Source organism: Topomyia yanbarensis, chromosome 2 (genome assembly GCF_030247195.1).
Source record: "Topomyia yanbarensis strain Yona2022 chromosome 2, ASM3024719v1, whole genome shotgun sequence".
Taxonomy (NCBI): Eukaryota; Metazoa; Arthropoda; class Insecta; order Diptera; family Culicidae; genus Topomyia; species Topomyia yanbarensis.
In genome coordinates, this window is record NC_080671.1 from 352,823,620 (window position 1) to 352,847,805 (window position 24,186).

Consider the following 24,186-nt stretch of genomic DNA (forward strand, 5'->3'; position numbering starts at 1 on the left):
CCGAGTCATCATGGCTAAATGAAACCTCCAAATCACACAAAATGCACGCGTAATGGATCTAAGTGGATACCGCGCGGGACGAACACCCCTCCGAACTCCAAATCAGCGTCAACCAACGGCTTTCCATTTCCGACGATCCTGAGATACCAATCACCTGACCGATGTTCCAGTCCGATAGCCATATGGTTGCCTCAAGCACCACCTCAAGACCCTACACCAACACAGCAATCAAGAAATCAGCTGTTTCAAACCCCAAATTCCGGCGACTTACCGTACACCTCGAGCAAAACAACCTTTGAACAAACAGAAGCGCCACTGAATTTAAGAAGCCATGATTTGATCCCGGTGGCCAATTGTTCCTGGCACCCAGTGTCCTTTCGACTCAGCACAAAATCAATTCCAATAACTCCGAGAGAAAGAAAAGAATTCCAACATACAGATGGCACACTGACACTATACAACAAACAACCCGCCTCTACGTCGACCCCTTCCGGGGAGGTACCGAACTTCTTCGATGAGCCTCCGGCGGTTAATTTCCAATGAGCCAACCCGACCTAAAATGCACCGGCAGACAACTTCTTTGGCTACATCCATCCTCGAACAGCGAGCCCCACGCCACCCTCCCAACAGACTACGGTCAACGAAGGGGCTCTGAGCAGGTTTACCGATAGCCCCAACACAGCACCTTCACGAGATGCTTCTCGCAACTTAACTATCCACCGTTCCAACGAATCGACTCCACATGAAAGCCCGGACAGCTATACACTCGCAGTTTAGTGGAATCTCAACGGCCTTCGAGCGAACCTCAGGGTATTTCAAATGATTATCGCGCACACGGGGCCCCTTTGCTTGGTCATTCAAGAAACACATCTTAAGGACGACAACAGCTTAGTTTTATGGTTTAGCTACCGCTACAAATAGGACGGCTCAAAGGGATCCCATATATTTCAAACTATCGGCCTCGGAACTAGAGACGATTTTCCGTCAGAAATCATCCAGCTAGATACCGAGTTGATTGCAGTGGCGCGTAGAATTTACTTCCCGGTGAAATGCTCGATAGTTTCAATCTATCCCAAAAGAAACCAGTGACGTTGGGCACAAACTTCGTGACCTAGTCAGGCAACTGCCAACTCCTTATAACGGGAGACCTCAACACACACCACACCATGTGGGGCTCCGCGAAGTTCTGCAACTGGGCAATTGCCTTCCCCAAGGTGGTAGAGGAAACCATCATTATCTTAAATGACGGAAACATTACGTTCCTTTGGGGTCGAGCTTAAACCGCCCTAGACGTTACGATATGCTCCAGCTCGATCGCAAGCACCTGTGGTTGGTCAGTACAACCGGACCTAGGAAACAGTGACCACTTCCCAATGACAATCTCATGCGGCCGCTCACTCCCATCCACATTACGATGCAGGCGTTGGATCTTCGACCAAGCGGATTCGGCCGCATATGAAGAAAATATATTTGATGCAATTGATCGTGATCGAGAATATTCGCCAAAGGAATTCGTGGAGCGGAACCATGCATCCCACGAACAAATGGTACCCTACCAAAACGCGGCATCCATTTGTGGAACCCGGAGGTTGCCAGCATTCTCAGATCAAGGCGGAAAGCTCTTCGTTCCCTGAAGAGAACCACACCTGATAATCCACGTTGGAATACGCAGCAAATTTCCGTCGCCTCAGATCATTTGAAAGAAAAGCTGTTAAAGAAGCGAAATCAGCGAGCTGGTCTCGCTTCCTAGATGGCATCTTCAACCGCTGAACTATGGCGACGAATCAACGCCCTCAATGGAAAAAGCCAACAAAGAGGCTTCACACTTTCTTTAAACGGTACTGCGATCGTCGACCTGTGTGAGATAGCTAACTAAATTGGCAGATACTTGGAGTCACTGTCATCAAACGCATCTCTTCCTCCCAATTTTACAAAACGGAACGTAATCCTTGAACTTTCGTCTATTGCTTTATCTACGAATGAACTGGTGACTGCATTAAGTCACACTCATGGCAAATCTACTGGTCTCGATGGTATCGGGTATCCCACGATAAAACACTTACCACCAACGGGTAAAAGAACACTTCTAGAAGACTTCAATAAGATTTAAGAAGGCGGGTCATTCCCAGACAGCTGGCAGACTGCACTGATCGTACCGACTCCCGAAAAAAACAAAGAAATAGGTCTCCCAGCGTCTTTAGACCGATAAGCTGACTCTTCTGTGTAGCCAAGACACTAGAAAGATTGGTCAACCGACGACTTACAAGTTGTTTGGAGGAAGGAAACCTGTTGGATCGTAGGCAGTACGCCTTCCGAAAAGAACTTGTGTACCAACGTGTATTCAGAAACTCTCGGCGAAATTATAAACGGTGACCTGGTAGACGGGTTGCATGCTGATATCGCCGTACTTGACGTGGCTAAAGCATACAATACCGTATGTAGAGATGGTGTACTCCTGCAGTTACACCACTGGGGAATCCGTGAAAATTCCGATGTCTTCCTCCGGCAATCTCAATCCCGAAATTTTAGAGTTTGTATAGGCTGTACACTTTCCGACCATGTTGAAGATACCAACGGCGTGCCCCTAGGTTCCGTATTGGCAGCGACTCTATTCCTGGTTGGCATGAACGCACTCATTGACTCCCTACCCAAGGGCGTCTATATTCTGGTCTATGCAGACTACATCGTCTATGCAGACTACATCGTCTTCGCAAGTAGCGGTTTGGTCATCATTCGGGTTTTTGTTTGCCCGGCGGACCCTTATTGTCAGGGAGACCTAGGTACTTCAGCCGAAATTTCGGATTTTCGCAACACAACAAACTAAAGGAATATAAACAAATAAATTTTACCGTGTATTTTCACTTCTACTCTCCACTGCTGATGATGCGGGATCCCAATGCTGCAAGTGAAGAGAGGGCGGGCGGTTTTCTTCAGGCAAGCTGGGTCAACAACGGCCACGTACTCGTCCGTAAACGAACCCGGAAGTCGCCACAGTGCACTTTCCAGGTGAAAACTTAGTCCGCCCTGCTTCGTTCTCCTTGTCATATAGCTATAGAGGAGAGCTTGTCTCATTCGACTTATTCTCTATAGCAAGAACGGTCGATGTCGTGGTTCCTTTTTGTTTAGCCGGGAAAACGGAAGCACTCCTTTACACTTACATCTAATGGCGAACCGACACCGTACGCTTCACTAGTCCCCGAACCACGTGCCGGCACTTTTGACGGAATAAGTTTGCCGTTGCGCCCGCTCTGATATATTTTCCAAGTGGCGGGAAACAGTCCCGAAAAAAACTTGTTCACGGACGTCTGTTTACCTTCGTGGTCCATCGCTTTCTAAAAGTTTTCGATGGCCGCTTTCTACCTCAACCACGCACAAACCCTGTAAATCATGATATACAGGAAAATGACTCTTCTTCCGCGCTTCCGCCAACTCAAAAAGGACTGCGAAAGCAGGAAAAGGCCAGTGCGGGCCATCAGTACCCGCTACACTAAGTGTAATCGCAGAACGACTCTCAGCGTCAGTCAAGCTCTTATTAACAGTCGCATTTTTTAGAAACTTGGACTGACTTGCCGGAACTTGCGGTGAGACTCGCCTTGGGTTTATTATCCAACACCCCAGCTGAAGGTTCCTGCGTCTAGACCAGAATACCTTACGGTGGGAGACTGGCGTAGTTGCGCTCAAAAGAGCCCTATTTTTCCTCAAAAAACATCCGGTAACAACTGCATCATTCTCAACATCGCGAGAGACATCCGCGTCAATATCACCAGCGAAGCTCTACTGGAAATTTCCCGACTACACCAGGTTTGGGACCGACTATGGTCTGATCGGGGACCCATCATGGGCACCAGCTTAAACCGAAAAATCAAAGAAGGCGATCCCACTAAGCTCGTGCAGGTTGAATTTAACAAACTCATTAAACAGAGGTACGCCAATCACCTAAACATCTTTACGGACGGCTCGGACTTGAATAAGGAGGTGGGAGCAGGAGTGAGCGGAAACGGAGCTGGTCTTACACTTCGCCTGCCAGCATCTTGCTTCGTCTTCTCAACCTGCAATCTTTGTTGCAGTCCCCAAAAAACTTACTGACGCACCCACGGCTGTCTTCTCAGACTCGTTTTTGGTCTTGACCGCGCTTAAGACAGTGACCTCCAGGCATCCTTATGTACAGGGAATTGAACCATACTGCGACACTTTTACCACATTAGTATGGATTCCCGACCACAGTGACATAAGAGGCAATTGCGAGGCAGACCGTCTGGCAGCCATCGGACGCAAAGCTCGTACTCTAATATCCCAAGAAGTTCCCACATGTGCCATCTTTGTAGAATTCAAAAAAAAAGGTCGCAACTAACTTCATCATTCGTTGTTGGGCGTTCCAGGGATACCTACAAAAAGTTAAAGGCACTCATGAAAAATGGATTGATCGGAACAACATGCTGGACCAAAAGGCTATTTCTAGACTCCGGGTGGGACATACCAGAATCAACCACGCGCACACTATTTTTCGTGTTGATCTTCCCATATGCGAATTTGCAATACTCGAAATACAGTAGAACACATATTAGTCAACTGCCACGCATTTACAGACCTACGCAGACGTCATGGCATACCTTCGTCGATCCGTGAAATACTTACCAATGACCCAGTACAGAAGGATGCCTCATTATCCTTCCTGTAAGATGCGAACCTGTGGAAATCCGTTTAAAAAATGCTAGACTACCTACACCCGGACTACTACGCCATCGATCCGAGTTGAAGAGAACTTTCCTCGCCCAATAATACCACTGACCAGCTCCCCGACACCAAAAACCAGGAGGTTTAGAAGTACAAACCAGCTGTCATTTCCTAGAATGTGGGTCTTCGAGAGCGGAAAGTAACTTTCGTCGTCCAGCACGAACGACGTCCCGCGGTAGTACTTCGTCACCCACCGGCATTGCGATTTCACGATCGCTATCTGCTCGTCCGTGTACTCGGCGGACCGAGTCTTCTTCCGACAGATGATGTCCTTCATCTTGAGGATTCGGTGGATCTAGGCATGGGAGCAGTGATATTTTCGGCCAGCGTGACGCAAGCTCGTTCCGTCCTTGTTGTCGAACAGCTTTTTCAACGCTTGCTTCTTCTTCTTCACTATCTTCGTCGGACGGCCTTCCGCTCCAGGCTCAGCGATGCCAAAATCCGGTAAACTGTACTCACGGGCACGTTTTCGTCTCGAAAGTGGTCTACCGTAATTTTTCATGATGACTATGCGTTTCGTACAACCGTACAACGCGCTCGCGGAGTGCTCACTTTTTCGAAGCCATCTTCGATTGAACTAACAGCACTCGAGCGAAACGAAACATGCCACCCATTTCTAGGGAGTTCAGAGAGTAATCCTCTTGGAGAGAAAAAAAAATGTGCTCGTTACTTTAATTACAGAAAGGTATTGAAATCATCTTCATTTTTTATTGAACATCCGTTATATAATAATAATAATACAGTGAAAACCCATCTTTATTAGCCCCCAATTTTCTCAACTTTTCAACCCGATTTCGTCAGCCAGCCAGGGTTATCAGGCTATATCTATGGAATAATGTTGAATATTTTAACAGATTTGGTTAAAATATAAATAAATATGTGTTGTCGCTGCCCCCATTTGGTCAACCAAAAACACACCAAAGGGGGGGGGATAAAAACCGGTTATCGGTGCATTTGTAAAAAATTTAACGTTTAAACGCGTTATAACGTTATTCAACACTTTTTTCTTTTTATTTATAAATTTGGGCACGTCACCGGCTGAATTTGTTGAAAGATATATTCTACCTATCGATAAACGTTAAAAAGTTAGCCAGCTTGGTCCTGTCACTAAGTTAGTGTCGGATTCTGAGCATGAACTTGTGCGACCACCCCTGGCTGCTACTCCGTTATTGATCGGGACTAGCTGAAGTTGCACAGGGAATCAGTAAGATAATTATGCTTGGGATTAGCGAAACATCTTTCAATGTGCAACTCCTGGTAATCCTAAAGTGTTACTGATCAATACCGGCGCCGGCCAGGCCCGATATTGATCAGAAACACTATTTATATTTTTGATATTTTTGTTAGTAGAGTATAGAAGTTGGATATACTTCTTCTTTACCGACGCCAGAGAGGTGATTCCACTACCTGGACTAGATATCGATCCACCAATTTTTCATGAACCGGGGACCAACAGCTTTACTTCCCTTCCGAAGGAAGACGTGACACCAGATTTTTTTCACCTCAGAAAAATCTCAATGACCTCGGCTGGAATTGAACCCAGGCCAACCGGAATGAGTGGCGGTCACGCATACCACTCAACCACCGGCGCCGTCAGTAAGTTAGTGTCGGATTCTGATGAGACGAAATCGAAACGCAAATTCCATACCTAATTTAGTTAAAAAGTTGACAAAAAGTATTAATTTCAATCTTTCTGTTAATAGTAGAGTGAAATTTGGATATTATAGTTTCTATTATTATTAATCAGATTCCTGTCAAATGTCAGAACAACATTAATATTTTGTATCTTCTCGGATGAACGAAACGTTCATCGGATTAATTTACTTCCAGCTTCTCCCAGCCTGACACCACCCAAGAGTTGGGCCTTTGTTTCCCCCTGTCACCATCTCATTACGTAATTTCAACTGACTGGTTGAAACCCGCAAAATCAATCCATGTCGATCCATTTTAATAACTATTGAAATTGATATTCTCCATCCCATTATCAATACATTTATGTTTTATATTGTACGACTTCGCTATTCAATCTATCCGCCAACCAACCAGTCACTATAGACTAGGGTTTCGAGTTCCCTTTTGTCTGACATTAAGCAACCTCTCGCCGCTCCCTGTACCCCAACCCCCCTCACCCTTTTCAATTCTACTTTCGTGAACAATTGAGTGAGCCTTTGTGTGGCGGATGCACGCGAAAACAGTCCACCATTGTTTATCCGCTGGTGAATACGCGAGCAGCCACGAGAGCGCAAATTGATTTTATTTCATCGCATTTTCCTTTTTTTCTCTCTCTTTTCCCCCACCACTATTCGCAGGACCCGGACGCGTCGTACGACATCAACGGGAACGATTCGGACCCGATGCCACGGGACAATGGCGACAATAAGCATGGCACCCGATGCGCGGGAGAGGTCGCAGCTGTGGCATTCAATAATTACTGCGGCGTGGGCGTTGCGTACAATGCCAGCATCGGAGGTAAGCATCATTGTTTTGTCGCCCGGGAAACAAAGAACAGACAGCAAACTGTAATATCGCTGTTTTTGCGCTGTCGGTCACCAGTCACACGCGCCGCATCCTTTCCATCCCGCTCCGTTGCGTTGAATGCGATTCTTTTTTTTTTTTCGTTGTTGATGTTATCCTGCACCTGGAAGGAAAGGCGTGGGAGTGATCTGAAAAGAGTTATCTGGTGGGTTTGTGGGTTTTGGTAAACCCGAGGAGAGAATGATTAATTGATTTCAGGATAATTCATTTGTGCGGTGAATGACGGATCGGTTCAGTGAGCTGTAAGAGCGAGATGGGATGTGATCGATGGTGGGATGTTTTTCCAACCGGAATGGAAATCAAAAGTTGGGTGAACAAAAAGCAACTTCGATTGGTGATACCCGAAACGTCTGGTTTGTAATCAAACGGGTCTTAAGTTTTGTTCTATTTAGTTGGATGATTCAGAAATATCTTTTCGTCCATCAACCGGTTACGAGCCGTTCTGTAATGGATATTCGCTTCTTCGGAAATTAATTACAATCAGTTTTGAAAAACTGAAAAAGGGCACTATCACTATTGCAATTATCAATTTATTTATTTTGTCCTTTTTTTGTTTTTGTCATCATTCCACTCAGACAATATCATGCATATTCCCCAAACAGTATTGCCCCTGAGATTAGTCCGCTAGTCCACTAAACAAACAAAGAAATGTCAGTTCTATTGGCAATACCCAGCGGATACGTGTTCTCTTACAATGCCATCAAATTAAATTTTATTTGCAATAGAATAAGATCGGAAAAAACCAGCCGCATAACAATGGTGTCTCATTTTCAAAGATGGGCTGTTTATGGCCGATTTTCTCATTTGTATTATTAAATTATTTCTGTCATTTGGACGACTGGGCCGTTAGGACGATCTACTCATTCGTATGCAAATCAAAGAAAATAAAATCAAATCAACTTTAGTAGAAAGTATTGTAGGAAATTCCCCACAATGGCGGATCATACCACAGAGCGTTTTCCGGGTGGGTAATGTAAACTGGCACGTAATGTAAACTGGCAATCAGTTCGGGTTCGTTTGTCGCAATCAACTTCACCGATAACATTTCTGAATGCGTTTTTGTTACCGCACCGTTTGGCCGTGCATCGACATGCTTCTCGTTCGTCTAGCGAACGATAAATAAATCACAAAAAATATATTTGAACCTTACATAACTTCCCAATATTTTATAAGGTCTCTTCGGTACTATTTTACGTTGATGGTTTTGCTTGAAATAGCCTGGAAAATTTCGGTTTTCCGCGTTGCTCCAAAAGATTTTTTGAAAATAATTTTTGCATTGTTTATATAATCCTCAAATAGCTCGAAATTCAATACAAAATTCATGCACACCTTTCTGACTGATTAGTGCAAACATTGTATAATGCCGCTCATTACAATCAAAGTCCGCTACTTCAAAAATTTTGAAAAATAACAACATTAAGATTTCGAAAGTTCAATGATAATGAAATAAAAAGTTAATTATTTATTTTCCTCTTTTTCCATTTTTTTATTTCGACTAATATGTAAGTACGTTGTTCTTTTTTCTTCAATCAGCTAGAGATTACTGAGTACGTAAAGTTATGAAAATTTTGAGCCATACTACTCAAGTAAGAGCAAAGATGTGAAATGTACAGATAGGAAAAAAGCAAACCTAAAATCGTACGGACTAATCATTTGCCTTCTGCTGGCAGGAGTCGAGCCTAGGCAGCATTACTACGAATTGCTCGAGTCTAACGACCAACATGTTTCACGGCCGAGACAGACTTGTCCCTCTTTACCATGAAAACCGACTATTTATTATCGGTACCGACTTTTCGACTTCTGCAGTAGGACTTGGCGTCGACAGCTAAATGTCGAACGACTCTGAAGAGTGATGTGACTAAAATTTGTCGATTTTACCACCCAGCATTGTCACTCTGACGTACGCTGGAATCTCAATTTACGAACACAATTGTAAATTGAATTAGTTCGTAAAAAAGTGTTCGTTATTTGGGGTTTAGTTCGTAAAAAAAAGTTTGCTTCCCATTCTTTTTAAAAGTTGTTGGTTGCGTCATATTTTCGATAACCCTAACAATACGGATATTTTTGGAACGGGCTTGACAAGTAGATAATGAATATGGATAATTACACAATTAGTAGATGATGAAAATGGATGTATTGTTCCATTTTGAAATCTAAGATAGCGACTTTCGGTTAAGCAGTACGGTAAAGACCCGTTTTTATCAGACCGTTGTTGTATTTTAGGACGACATGGGGACATTGATAATGTAGATACATATTTTTTCTTTCTTTTTACTAGATCCAAACTGCTAAAATATTTTTCTTTGGTCCCTAGACAAAGGCTCATACTTTATTTTAGTACACATTTCTAATTTTTTTTCTTTGCATTTTTTCATCCTTAAAATAGGGAAAATAAGCTTAATAAAGGTATTGGACGAATTCGGCTTAGTTCGTTTGCTAGAGTCTATCAAACATATTTCATCATGAGGCTGTCAAAATCGAGTTAAAAGATTGACTACATCGGGGGCAGACTAAATTGCGAACTGATTAAATCGTGTCTTCACTCTACATGTAGAAATAGATGCTTGGGGCCATTTTGAAACAAAAAAGCGACAGTTAGTTAGTCTCGGTAATCTTAACATTGGTATTTTTTGGTCGGGCTTATCAAGTAAATGGAGATAATTGATTCCAAAAATAAATATGATTTGAGGTTATAAAGAATTTACACAGGAATTCGCCATCCTGGATTTCAAAATAGCTTCAGACATAGATTTTTGTCATGTACTAGTCAACCGCCATCTTGGATTTCAAAGTGGCTTCGAGCATCGATTTCCGTCATACACTCGTCAACCTCATTCCAAAAATACCATATCATTGAGGTTATATAGAATTTATCTAAACCGGAAGTCGCCATCTTGGATTTTAAAGTGGATTCAAACATCAATTTACGTCACATACCTGACAGCCTCGCTTCGAAAATACCCACATTGTTGATATTATAGAGCATTTATCTAAACCGGAAGTCACCTTTGATTTCAAAGTGGCTTCCAACATCGATTTCCTTCATACACTCGTCAACCTCATTCCGAAAATACCTGCATTGTTGAGGTTATAGAGGAATCATCTAAATCGAAAGTGGCCATCTTGGATTTCAAAATGGCACCAGACATCGATTTCCGTCATGCACTCGTTAACCGCATTCCGATAATACCCATATTGTTGAGGTTATTGAGAATTTACCTAAACCGGAAGCCGCCATCTTGGATTACCAAGTGGCTTCAGGCATTGATTTCCGCCATGTACTCATTATCCCCATTTCGAAAACAATAGGGTTGAGCTTATAGAAAATTTATACAAATCGGGAATCGCCATCTTTGATGACAAAATGGCTCCAGACATCGATTTCCATCATGCACTCGTTAACCCCATTCCAAAAACACCCATATTGTTGAGGTTATAGAGAATTTATCGAAACCGGAACTCGCCATATTGAATTTCAAACTAGCTTAAAAAACCAATTTCCGTCATACACTCGTTAACCTCATTCCGAAAATACCTACATTCAACAACAGGTTATAGAGAATTTATCTAAATCGGAAGTCGTTATACAGGGTGTTTGCTTCATGGTTAAAAATCTCTCGGGGGGTGATAGACTGCCATATTTGGAGAAAAAATTGTTCTACACATACCATCAAATCTCAACCGTTACAGAGTTATTGAACTTTTTGTGTAAAAAACTTATTCGTCTTAAAATACCTCTAACTTTAAAAGTATACTTTGTATTTTAAATATTTCAGTTCCATTCGAAAGGTTAGAAAATTTTCTATTGAATGGTGTTCTCATATCTTTAAGGTAATTAGTTTTAATTACCTTTGAGCTGTAAAGTAGTTAAAAGTTACTGTTTTTGAGGAGGTTTTTGCTAATTTTCTCGAAATAATGAAGTATGATTATAGCAATATCCATTATCCAAAAGTTGGGTTTTAGGACGATTCATAATTTGTTCTTGGACGTCATATTTCTATCTCTTCTCATTTCTTTGTAATTTCATTACTATACTTTTCCTGTAACCTGCAAGTGCTTAAAAGACTCTAATCTGAAAAATATGCTTTATATCGTTATTTACAAGATTTCATTGGAAAGCTGAGAAAATGTCCTATCAGTGTATGTACAAATATCTTTTAGTTAAGTGTACTAAATGGTTTTTTACTAACGAAATAACTCAAAATTTATGTTTTTGGAGAGTTTTTTAATTATTCTAATTATTAATCAACAAAATTTATCGTTACTATTGTTCATTTGATGCCCCTTAATGTCCTTTATAACTTTTTATTTGACACTTTGTCTATATCTCTTTTCATTTTGCTGCTGTTAAATAGTTAACACAGCATGAGCTCGCCACAAATGTAGTGGGTTCGAAATCGTTATTTTTGCATATGAAACGATGTGATAAAAACGATTTTGCGTCGAAACCAAAAAGGATAACTGAATGGAGTCAAAGGAAGAACTGTAGAACTTGCTGAGATGCATTATTTTCATGATAATAATGGTGATGTTTATTATTTACTATTTTAAGAAAATTAACGAAAATGCTAATAATAGCATTAACTTTAAACTAATTAACTTTTAAAAGAATACTAAATTCACTTAACTGAAAGGTAATAATACATTTTTCGCTGTAAAATTTTCCTGGCTTTCGAATACATAGAAAAAAAGTACAATAAGCGCCATAATTTTTCAATTAGAGCTGGTACTTGTGAAAATGAGATAAAAATATCCAAGTTGAATAATCCAAAATCATGAAAATAAGAAAAGGTAAGTGTATCATGTCAAAGAACGAATTAAGCAGCTCATCAAGACTAACAATCTGAATTATTAAAATGATGAGATAAACTATTAGGATTTTCAAGAAATGAACGAAAAATCGTTTAAAATTGTTTAATTTTCAATAAATTACTTTGGAAAGGCTACTTAAACTCATTAGCTGAAACATGTGAGGGCATCACTCAAGGCGAAATTTTCTCACCTTTCGAATGGAACTAAAACATTTAAAATACAAAGTATACTTTTAAAGTTAGAGGTATTTTAAGACAAATAATTTTTTTACACAAAAAGTTCAATAACTCTGAAACGGTTGAGATTTGATGGTATGTGTAGAACAATTTTTTTCTCCAATTATGGCAGTCTATCACCCTCCGAGAGATTCTTAACCATGAACCAAACACCCTGTATTGCATTTCAGTCATATACTCGTTAGCCCCATTCCGAAAATATCCAAATTGTTGAGGTTATAGAGAATTTACCTAATCCGGAAGCCGCCATCTTGGATCGCCAAGTGGCTTCAGGCAGTGGCGAACTAGAATCGTAAAAAAAGAGATCGTTGTTTCGAATTTAGTTCTTAAAAATAGTTACGTAAACCGAATATTAAGTGAAAAAAGAGTTCTTTAATGGAGGTTTCAGTGAATTGTAATAGAAACGAAAGGGAGCGCGTTTGGTTCTTTTCAAATCATTTGAAAATTGTTTTTTACTAAATTGAATGGAGAAATCACTTGAATTCAGTGTTCTCTTTTAGGAAGCGCACTGCTCTCTTATTGTACTCTCCTTGAATTTTGCCTCTACTCTTGAGCTCGTCTTGGACCCTTCATGAACTTTGTATCGTCTATTACTGTATGTCATTCTCTCAGGATCATTTTTGGTTTCTTCTTCGACCCTGCTTGGCCTTTTTTGGAATTGCCCTTTTATTGCACTTTACTTGAAATCTTCTCTAGCTCTTCTTCTTAGTATTATATCTTGTTCAGCCATATTTCTCTCAGTCAGCTAAACTGCCAAAATTCGAACAGCAACTAAGCAGAACGCTGGAAGAATACTGAAGGAAACGTGGAAATCTGACAACATTATGGTAGGAATCGAGCAAAAATCCTGGTCATACATTCCTGGTAGAATTTTGATTGAAAGCGAACAGTACCTGTTAATTTTACAACATCTACAAAAAACGGTTGTTACATTTGAGCTATTTTCCTGTCAGACTGATAAAATGAACCAACTTCGCATTACTCCTCTTCTGCTAACTTTTTGTGGCTGGTTTTCGGTTGACTATTAACCCCTGCTTGATTATAAAAAACAACGATTTTAAACAGCTTTAACTGTGAGTTTAGACAAGATTTACTCACAAAAACGAGTAAGGCAAATTACGGTAACTATTACCTTTAATTTGAGCGCTAATAATTATGAGGATCAGGGATTATCTTTCACGTGCAATTTAACTGCAGATATGTTGAGCAGAGGAACAAGTCTGGGCGCGCTGGTAAAGCAGGAGTCCGTGTCATTTCACCCGTGTTTAAAATTGTCAAATTGAAGTTATCGCAAAGATCATGAATTAAGGAAGATCGGTTATCATCGCAAAGGCAACCACATGCTGTACCGTGAGAGTTAAAGTCTCCTAAAACTAGTTGCGGTGCAGGTAGGGATTCTATGATTCCTTGTAGTCGTCGGTGCCCAGCCGAGGTGTTAGAGGTAATAATTGCGGAAGCCAACCAACTTCAATATCTGATATCTAGAAATGATTAATTCTGTAAAAGGTATAGCATTTCCTAATCTCAAAAAGCACTCCTCCGTAGGGGGTATCTTGATCTAGGTGAATTATATTAAAACTGTGAAAGTTGCGGCATATTTCGATAGTTAGCCAAGTTTCACACCACACAAATACATCGTGTCAATTGGAAAACAGGCAGAAAGAATAACCGGAACGGTGAGAATGAAGAAACGGTGAAAATTCACCTTTTTATTGGAAACACTGAGAAAGGACATGCCCTTAAGCAGGAATCGAACCTGCGATCTCCCAGTCTCTAGTTGGGTGCGTTAACCACTCCGCCATCGAGGAACTGTGATGATGTCATAGTATGTTCCTGACAGTATCGTGATCACCGCCACAGCCTCCAATACCTACTAATTGACGTATCGACCCCCAATGTCTTCTATAAGCAGATTGTCACCTCTCCCTCTCCTCGATCGGACCAAATCTCGCCCGTTATCTATTTTTTGGGTCCAGTGGACTGCGCTCATGCTTGAGATATTTATTATCACTGTTTGTCCCCTGAGCTAGTTCAGTCGCCGCCAGACTTTGGCAGTGGGTAAAGCTATGGAGGGGCATGTTGAAGTCTGCCCTCAAAGCCCAAGGGAAGACCGGGGCTGGTTGGCCGAGATCCAAAAAAAAGGTGAATTTTCGCCGTTTCTTAATTCTCACCGTTGTGGTGATTATTTCTCTATCTGTTTTCCAGCAGACACGTTCCTAAAAATCCTTGAAAAAAGGAAAAAAGACTCACGTCAAAAACAAGGAATATTACATCGCATCTCAAAATATTTATTAAAAATTTCGAAAAAATCCTTTTTCCGATGCTACTGAAATTCCACTGTAGAATAGTGCAGACTTCAAGCAGTCTGAATCTGTTGAACAGAACAGGATTTTCTACGCCGAATTAACCCTAGAATGTTGCACTGGGGAAAAATATAACCCACGCCATCTTTGGAGCCGTGTGAAGACGAGAATTCGGTATTTACTGACCTGCGACTCTAACCATAATTCAATTTAGAGTTCTTGGTAAGAGTAGGAATAGGTGGTATAGCCAGTTTGCTTACAGCCTTCGTGGGAGCAGGTGTTAAAGATGGCGTGGGGTACATTTGTACCCCAGTGTACGGTTGCCGTTAGTGTTTCGTCAGGTTTTGTGCTGTCAGTGGAAATGTGATTCGTGACAATACCAGTTTAAATACTGGTTGTTTTACTACGTAAGTAAAAATTAGTATTATATATTCGTTTTTAATAATTTATATAATTAGTTTAATTTGATTTTGAAGTAGAAAAAAATCGTTTTCATTTTTGCTTTTTTTTTGATTTATTGTTTATTTTTAATAGTTTTTCAAAAAAAATGACTCGCAAGTATAATATGCGCACGTACCTGCTGTAACAGTAAAGTTGAGTGTTACAAATGTATTACGAAAAAATAACGAATCTCGAACAATATTTTTTAAAAGTAGTACATGTAAAAACTCATAAAAAAGTTCTGTTGAGTCAAAATGAATGTGGAAAATATGTTGCTTTATAAACTGAACATAACCGCAAAGATTCTTTCAAATCAAGGATATTCGAGTTTTATGGCCTGCTGCTTTTGGCATGTTTTCCTGCAAGAGTGCAGCTTCGTTATTAATTTGATAGATGATGGAATCCCGACTACAAAATCATTTTCAAAATTAGATATTTCCGCAATCTTTCACAAGTAATGCTCAAACAAATATTAGAACAAATCAGAAAATATTTTTCAATAATAAACAGTATAATTTTAATCAACTTAAAAAAGATACAGAATTTTGTTTGGTGCATTGGTGGATCGTTGCTCAAAAATACAACATAATTACGAATTTCCACGACCATAACTAACTTCTTTTATAACAACATTCCAGTCTCTCCGTGATATTTACCTACCGCATTATAAGAAAGATCATCTTTGTAGTTCTCTCACAACAATGCCCCCCGTTCTTCACCCAACGTGACTTTTCCAATCATCAAGCCCACCAAGCTCGTTAAAAAAAATCTCGACCATCTTTGTCCGTCATTTCCATCGCTAACCAAACCGCACGCCTCCACCGACAGTTTATTTTGAATAGACCCACCAGATAATAGAGTTCAATTTCTTTCGCTCGAAAAGGCATCGGCGAAATCCCATCGCATCCATCATTGATCCGCACAATGTATCACCCGCCATCGCTTGGGCCCACGTGGGGAGGGCGATTGTAGCCTTACTTTTGCTAAGTTTCCTTCTTCTCCTCGCCGTGGATTGAGGTTCTGTTGTGTATGATAACACTTTTTGCTTGGATTGAACCCCTATGCGTTGACATCTTTATACGTAATACATTCTACGAAATCTTACGCAGTTGTTGTGGCTCAGCTTGGCTTGACCCCAACCCCTAAGCGGTTGCCGGGATGGAATTTCGTGGTACTGTGATGACTGTGCGGTTCTCTGCCTTTCAGTTCGGAACTTGCGGTACATTGGCATTGGGGAGAATGCTTTCATTTGTGCTTTACATGTGTTTTTGCGACGAGCCACCCTGAAGCGTGACAGGATATGATAACGGTTAAGCGTAACATACATATATAAATACAGCCCCCTCTTCGCAGAAAATGCGGACGGTTGATCGATGAAGGAAAGGCTTTGATGGTGGCATGACAAGTATTGTCTGGGTTGTGTTCGCACGAAAAAGTTAATTCTCGTTCGATTATACGCGTGTAGATTGGCGTATCTTGAAGGAAATATTTTATAAATCAATCTTCTTTTTTCTGCAGGAGTCCGCATGCTGGATGGAACCGTAAACGATGCGGTTGAGGCAAAAGCACTGGGATTAAATCCAGATCACATTCACATTTATAGTGCATCATGGGGTCCGGAGGATGACGGTTCCACGGTTGATGGACCGGGACCGTTGGCCCGCAGGGCGTTCATCTTCGGCGTCACCAGCGGTCGTCAGGGCAAGGGATCAATTTTCATATGGGCCTCTGGCAATGGTGGCCGATATACCGACAGCTGCAACTGTGATGGTTATACAAACTCCATTTTTACCCTGTCAATCTCCAGTGCGACCCAGGGAGGGTGAGTTTGTGTATTTGTTTGGTAGTATTAATTACGTTCTAAATCATAATTATCCAACAGTTACAAACCTTGGTACCTGGAGGAATGCTCATCGACTTTGGCCACGACTTACAGCTCCGGCACTCCAGGACACGATAAAAGTGTTGCCACTGTCGACATGGACGGCTCACTCCGGCCGGATCGAATCTGTACGGTGGAGCATACGGGAACATCGGCGTCGGCTCCATTGGCAGCTGGCATCACTGCTCTTGCTTTGGAAGCGAATCCTTCTCTAACGTGGCGTGATATGCAATACCTGGTCGTTCTCACATCCCGACCGGAACCGCTGGAGAAGGAATCAGGATGGATTCTGAACGGTGTTAAGAGGAAAGTCAGCCATAAATTTGGCTACGGACTGATGGATGCTGGCGCGATGGTTAGTCTCGCCGAACAATGGACTAGCGTTCCTCCGCAGCACATATGCAAATCCCGCGAAATCAACGAAGATCGACCAATTGAAGGGTCAGTTGGTTACACACTTCAAACGCACATGGACGTGAATGGCTGTGCGGGAACAGTGAATGAAGTTCGTTTTCTTGAACACGTACAGTGCAAAATCACTCTTAGGTTCTTCCCTCGGGGAAACCTTCGCATTCTACTAACCTCACCAATGGGAACAACGAGTACTCTGCTCTTTGAACGACCTCGAGACGTAACCAAATCAAACTTTGACGACTGGCCGTTCCTCAGTGTGCATTTCTGGGGCGAAAAAGCCGAAGGTCGTTGGACATTACAGATCTTAAACGGGGGACATCGGCGTGTCAGCCAACCTGGAATTCTTTCCAAATGGCAGCTCATATTCTACGGAACCGATCAGAACCCGATCCGGTTGAAGAATGATGGCCAACGAGGTTCCGGTGCGTACGCCAACGTGAATCCTTTCGTCTTTCCCACCGAAACGGACATCAATCAACCGGCACTGACCGGCGGAAACTACTACCAATCGGATCTGTTTTCCAACTCGATGAACTACCCGTATCTGTTCAGTGGAGCCGGTAGCGGGATCGACAAAACGGTTACGACTATCAACGGGCACAACATTCCTACGGCCCAGCGGGAGAACGTGATGGCCGATTCCAACAACAAGCTGGTAGTACTGCACGATTGCGATCCGGAGTGCGACCAGCAGGGATGCTACGGTAAAGGGCCGACGCAGTGCGTGGCCTGTAAGCACTATCGATTGGACAAGTGAGTTGGGATTGTTTTAAAAATTATTGCCCGTTTATTTTGAACTCGTTCATGACTAATATCAATACAAATCATTAATTTCAAACATACTCCTATTACCGTCGTCGTTTCAGCACCTGTGTCAGCCGGTGTCCACCACGGAGCTTCCCGAACCAGGGCGGTGTGTGTTGGCCATGTCACGAGTCCTGTGAAACGTGTGCCGGTGCCGGGCAGGATAGCTGCCTGACCTGTGCCCCTGCCCACCTGTACGTTACCGATCTGGCCGTGTGCCTGCAAATTTGCCCCGATGGATACTTTGAAAGTGAGTTTCATTCTGTCGTAATTATATTTCCATATTGTTCGGAACTTATTTTCGAGTGATGAGTTATTCGGTTTCCCCTGTTATAACCATTGTGTGTGTGTGAGTGTGTGGCCGAGTATGGAGTGCGCGATTTATTTTAATTAATTGAACCGTGTGGTTCCGATGGTTGGCCGAATGTTTGCGACGATGTTTCTGCTAAATGGTGCCAATAATTAAGCGGTTCATTTGAGCGAAATTTTCGTCTGGCTGTGGCCACTTTTTATCCGCCTTTTCCACTTTCGACGCATTATGTGGTTACATTTGGAAGCGGACGCTATCTGTAGTGGTTTCCACTGACAGACTGACACTTGTGAGGCTGGATGAGTTTGTGGTGGAGTTGAATGGCACTTTGACAAAAAAAAGTCAAATTGCAGTTAATTTTAAAAAGCCCTGGTCATTTGAATTTGAGGGCCTAATTGTTCTGATTTTCATGAATACTTTAGTTAACCGTTGTGATAGAATTGTTAAGCTGTGTGGGTTAACAACGTTGATCTTACATAAACAACATATAATTGGATAAACGGGATAACACTTAGGTTTAATAGATAGCTTGAATATCTGATACTTTATGATTAGAGTGGGAAAGACAGCTGGTGATTTTTAACAAAATTGCGATATATTATCTCAAACAGAGCTGTATTGTGGAGTCCGCGTGAGAATAAAAACCTTTTTAGCACTTTCGGGTTGAACTTATTCTTTTTATGATTCGTTTACTTGATACGGTTAAATGTGTTAGATCAATGTAGCCGCGTGTTTGTTATATATTTGCAATAAATAAATAATACTAAAGTCCTATTCATTGTGTTAACATGTATTTTATTTTTATGCAGTTTCTTTTCAAAATTTCGAATGTGGAATGTTTGCAGATTTTTTTTACTAAGGAGCGAGTTGTACACCAACAGGGGTAATGATGCTTTTTTATTAATAATTATTTAACAAAAGCACAATGTAATTTTATTACCATAGGTATTTTATTACGATATAAAATAAAAACTACAAGGGGCAGCCTTGCGGGTTTGTATGAACTGTAGACGTAGGGAACGGCGCCGAAGACGTACACTATAAGCAGGGCCGTCGAGAGCCGCGCCGGGCCCCGGGATTTAGATTACTGACGGGCCCTATTATATTTGACTTCTCATTTGAGTATCGATTAGGAAAATTGTACGGATTCAATCTTTTAAAACAAACCATTTTTTATTTACTATGCTATATTTCACCCTAAGGAGGAAAATTTGGTAAAAACCAAAATTTCTCACTAGGGTGAAAATTTGTTGGTAAAACCAGTCTTTGCACTTGAGGGCACAAATCCTTATTTCATACAAAGTTGCGTTTCGGCTTCGCCTCATCAGAAACCGAAATTTTTTATTTATTTTTTCATTTCGCACGGCTCAATGCGTGAGCTTAACAGAGCTGTTAATCTTTTATACATTTAATAGATGGAGATGGAGCAAATAAAAACAAATATTAGTGGCTGTCTATTAGAACTACTTGCGCGCAACTTGCCATTATAATTAAAAACTTGTTTTGCGGCGTTGGCATTTACGTCAATATCATTATCGTTTATACTGCCTTGATTCACGTTAATACTGCCATCGTTAATGCGGCCTTGTGTTCTTGCTTGTTAATATTGGTGAAAGCTGTTGATTTTGGAGTACTGGATGCAGCTATCGCATCTGTCATTATGATGTGAACGGATTTTCCTTAATGGTTTCGGAACATGCTGTTCCGTAATGTGTCGTCTTATCGCAGAGCTTGAACGTAATAAATTTCCCTTTAAAAGTTCCAAGAGTTATCTGTTCAGTGATAACCTAGGAATGAATAGATCATCCAGCCGCATTCTCGCAGCAAAAACATCATTGAGGATACATCGAAAGTAGCTTCTGGCCGAAGTATCGCCTGTAGCTTCTCTTAATTATGACAATAATTTATTATTGGATCATTGCACCTACGGGGTGCAAGAGAATGTTGCCGTACCGCGATTTTCCCATTGTCGATTTACACGGGGATTTCGATTCGATAGCTGTCATACTCAACCACGTGTTTTAGGTTGGTATTAAAACTGAAGTTTTTTGCCTGGATTAAGTTGTGGAAATGTTCAGTACTGCGTTGTTAACATGATGAAATTGAATGTATATAAATACTGCCTACCTAAGCTGCTTCATCACTGCTCCACATCATGAATTCTCGATTTAATACGTCGAGACCTACAGTCAACGACCACCGTATTTGTCCACGTGTTGCTGCTGCCGGTCATTCATCTTGATCGATCACAAAGCGAGAATAAACGATCTTTTGTTCTTCAGGCAATGCAGAAAAATAGTCCAGATAAACTTTGCCGAAAATAGTAACTTGTTAGGATGTTTTTCCTTAACAGTGAGATCGAATCTTTCTGATATTATACATCACATTTGTTCAATCAATAGTCATCATTTGTTCGAGTTCAATAGTATCAATAGAACCATTGTATTCACCTGATAATGGTTCGTTTAGAATCATTCTGGGAAGTGGCAATTTTATGCAATAAAACTAGCCTTCTAACACATTTTTAGGAAGGAACCTAAAACAATTAACAGCTTAATATTTCTCATGTAAGCTTTAATGGCTTTTGCAGATACTGAAAATCGTTTGATACCATGTTTCGAAGAAATGACGGCTTATTTACGTGTCTTGTGTCACAAGCCAATTGATTGAGCAAATCCAAAAAAACTGGTGATAAATGATACCAGTACTGTACTGCTGGATGAATTTAATCAATTTCATTTCACTTACCTACTACGTTCATGTAATTTCGAAAATTATTCTGAACAATTCCTTTGAAGAAGTTTCTGTGATGAACGTTTTCTGAGATACATAGGGTTGCAACGTAATTGTTTTGTGGTAGGGGGGAGGGGGGGGGGGGGTGCTAGTTGGCGGTGTTTTCAGTTTGAATTTTTTACGTTGTCGTTTAAGTAGATCGTGCAAAATAGAACACGTTGCATAAAAGGACAGATTTTTGGCAACATCTGTTGTATTTATTCGAGTTGTTTGTTACATTGTCTTTGTTTTTAAAGGGTGACCCACATCAAATTGCATCTGCAGACACTCCTTGAGGTAGATCTTCCCGTTTACAGTCCCGTTAGTCACAAACGGCGTACTCCGTTTGCCACATGATCGCTTGCCAAATCATGTATTTATTGGCAAATTTTGACGGTTTCTGTTTCCTTACTTCCTCCGGTACACTAGTGCTGGGCGGTGAAGAACGGTAGCTCCGAAAGCTGCAGGAAGTCCTTCCTGACGTAAGTCTCATGATCCATGATGAGGCAATGAGGCTTCGTCAACATGTGGGTGCACACTGTAAAGTTTCCCACCGTATTTTGCCGATCGTCGCGATTTGAAGCTTTTGCACTTTGTACGTATGCCGTCCCTCCCGGCCCTTGGCTCTCTGAATGAAAGACTTGGACAGATTCATTTTCTTGGCCACACCCCAGACCGAAGCATTGGGATTCCGCTTAAACGCTTTCACTACACGCTTGTCATCCTGATCACTAATAGAACATCCATTCTGACCGCATTTTTTCCTTCCGTTCGATGCTCAGAGTTTGGTAGTGACGTTTAATCGCACAACTCACCGTTGACTGCTCGAGTCCGAGTTGTTTTCCGATGTTCCGGTTTTCCAGGTGTTTGAACAGAATCAATTCGCGACGTTTCCTTTCGGGTGACGCCATTTTTTTGTAATATTCGAAAAAACTGACTGCGATTAACATACAGTGTAAACAATACATTCTAAACTACTTGTACCCAAATTTTCAAGAGAAAATACCCAATGGATTATTTTCTACAGCGTTTTGACGTAGGACTACGTCTTTGTTATTGATATGGGGGTGCACTTTGCAAATTCTACATAAATTGTATGTAACGTCCAATGTATGGTCCAATTTTAAACGCATATTATTCAGACATATCACGATAAATTTTTAATTTTTTCACATATCGCCCCGAAATACTTCAAAGAATAGATTCCAATAGATAAACCCAAAGATTTTTGATGACATTGCATTAAAAATTTAAATAATGTACAACCTAGTCAAATATCGCCCATTTACACACAGTAGATAGCGCTTGCCAAGTCCAGCACGACAGATTTGTGTACCTAGTGCGCTACGCTTCTATGAATGACGTCATCATCAACTATTTAAAGAACGGATTTGGCCGGACAAGCTCAGTTGCCTGTTGAACGACAGGCGGTGTAGCTGAGCTAGAAATCCGTTACACTGGCAGTGGAGGTATGCTACCTAGGGTCGTTTAACACGCGACTGAGCTTGTCCGTTCGAACACTATGCTTTCTTTTGTATTATGCTCGTTTCCAGCCCACTTTTATGTAAATCTCGAACACAATTATTCGTACACAAAATCGCTTGTACATTCGAGCTCCATTTGCAAACACGGTTAAAATAATGTCGTGGTACTAGTTGTCTTTTTCGCTCTCCCATCATCATCAGCGTTGACTCATTTTGCTTTGTGCACATGGGTTCAATGTTTGAGGTGAATGTTTTTTTTTTTTTTTTTTTCTATGGAGAAGACCTTTATGTCCTAGCCCAGTACACGTGCTAACGGTAGGGTCCAATCTACCACACGGGGTGCACTGGGGGCGTGTCGGACTCAAATGGTGACCAGCCATTAATACCGACTAAACTCCATTGGGCTCCGCCATCATTCCTCCCAGGAACTACCTCTCGGTATTACTTCTGGGGGGATGGCTGTACTGAATGTACTCATTCACTCTCACTCACGCGATCATACATCCTGTATGAGGCTTACTTGGGTGCTCTCTCAATCACACTTTGATTCACTCTCAAACACTCCCACATGAGGCTGACTTTTGTGCTCACCTTTTACGTTCCATGCGAGGCTGACTTGTGTGCTCACCTTACTCATTCCTTGCTAGGCTTACTTTTGTGCTCGCCCTACCCATCCATGTGAGGCTGACTTGGGTGCTCACCCTATCACCTGATTCACTCTCAATCGTGCCACTCTATTGTACCTTTGTCACTCCCTCTGGCATCCCATGTGGGACATTTTTCTTAGGCCCCACTTCTGACATACCATGCGAGGCTGACTTTTGTGCTCACCTTTTTCATTCCTTGCTAGGCTGACTTTTGTGCTAGCCTCTACCAACCTGTGAGGCTGACTTTTATGCTCACCCTTAACATGCAGTGTGAGACTGACTTGGATGCTCACCCTTTCACTCCTCTGCCACGCCATGAGGCATCGATAGCTTAGTTCCAACATACTACGCTACGACCCTCCCGTCTTGGCATGAGGCAGTCCACTTATACGCCTATACACTCACTCTTCTGTCTTGCTTCGGGGTGGCTGGGTTTACCCCTTACGCGGTTGCCATTCGCTGCGCCACCCTACCTCGGCATGAACAGACCATTCACTCTCTTATTTTGCGCTTGGCCTTTTTCGCTCCAACTAACCAATCACTAGTTAGCCGTGCCCGCCGTCTGTTGCTCGGTTCGCCAGATTACCTGTAGCCTACTGGCAATCTGGATGGTAGCAGCCGAGACTGCGTTCCACTTCTCCACCGTTTGACACATCCGCTGAATAAGGGTATCCGGGGTTGTGTCCCAGCCACAGACGTCAAGCATTGCTCTTCTTTCGACGTCGAACCGATGACATACGAACAGTATGTGCTCGGCAGTTTCATCTACACCTGGGCAGTCCGGGCAGACTGGGACCTCCGCGTGTCCGAAC

The 24,186-nt window shown here is 41.8% G+C and overlaps 1 protein-coding gene across 2 annotated transcripts in view; it reads left to right on the plus strand.

Annotated features, from left to right (window-relative positions):
• The window catches only part of LOC131684253 (furin-like protease 2), a 590,883-nt gene that overhangs the window by 485,964 nt on the left and 80,733 nt on the right, over nucleotides 1–24,186 (plus strand). For both annotated transcript variants that reach the window (XM_058966945.1, XM_058966946.1), the window contains exons 5-8: nucleotides 7,044–7,203; nucleotides 16,580–16,883; nucleotides 16,944–18,110; nucleotides 18,224–18,411. In XM_058966945.1, the coding sequence (XP_058822928.1) occupies nucleotides 7,044–7,203; nucleotides 16,580–16,883; nucleotides 16,944–18,110; nucleotides 18,224–18,411 (1,819 nt within the window). The remainder of the gene's footprint in view (nucleotides 1–7,043; nucleotides 7,204–16,579; nucleotides 16,884–16,943; nucleotides 18,111–18,223; nucleotides 18,412–24,186) is intronic.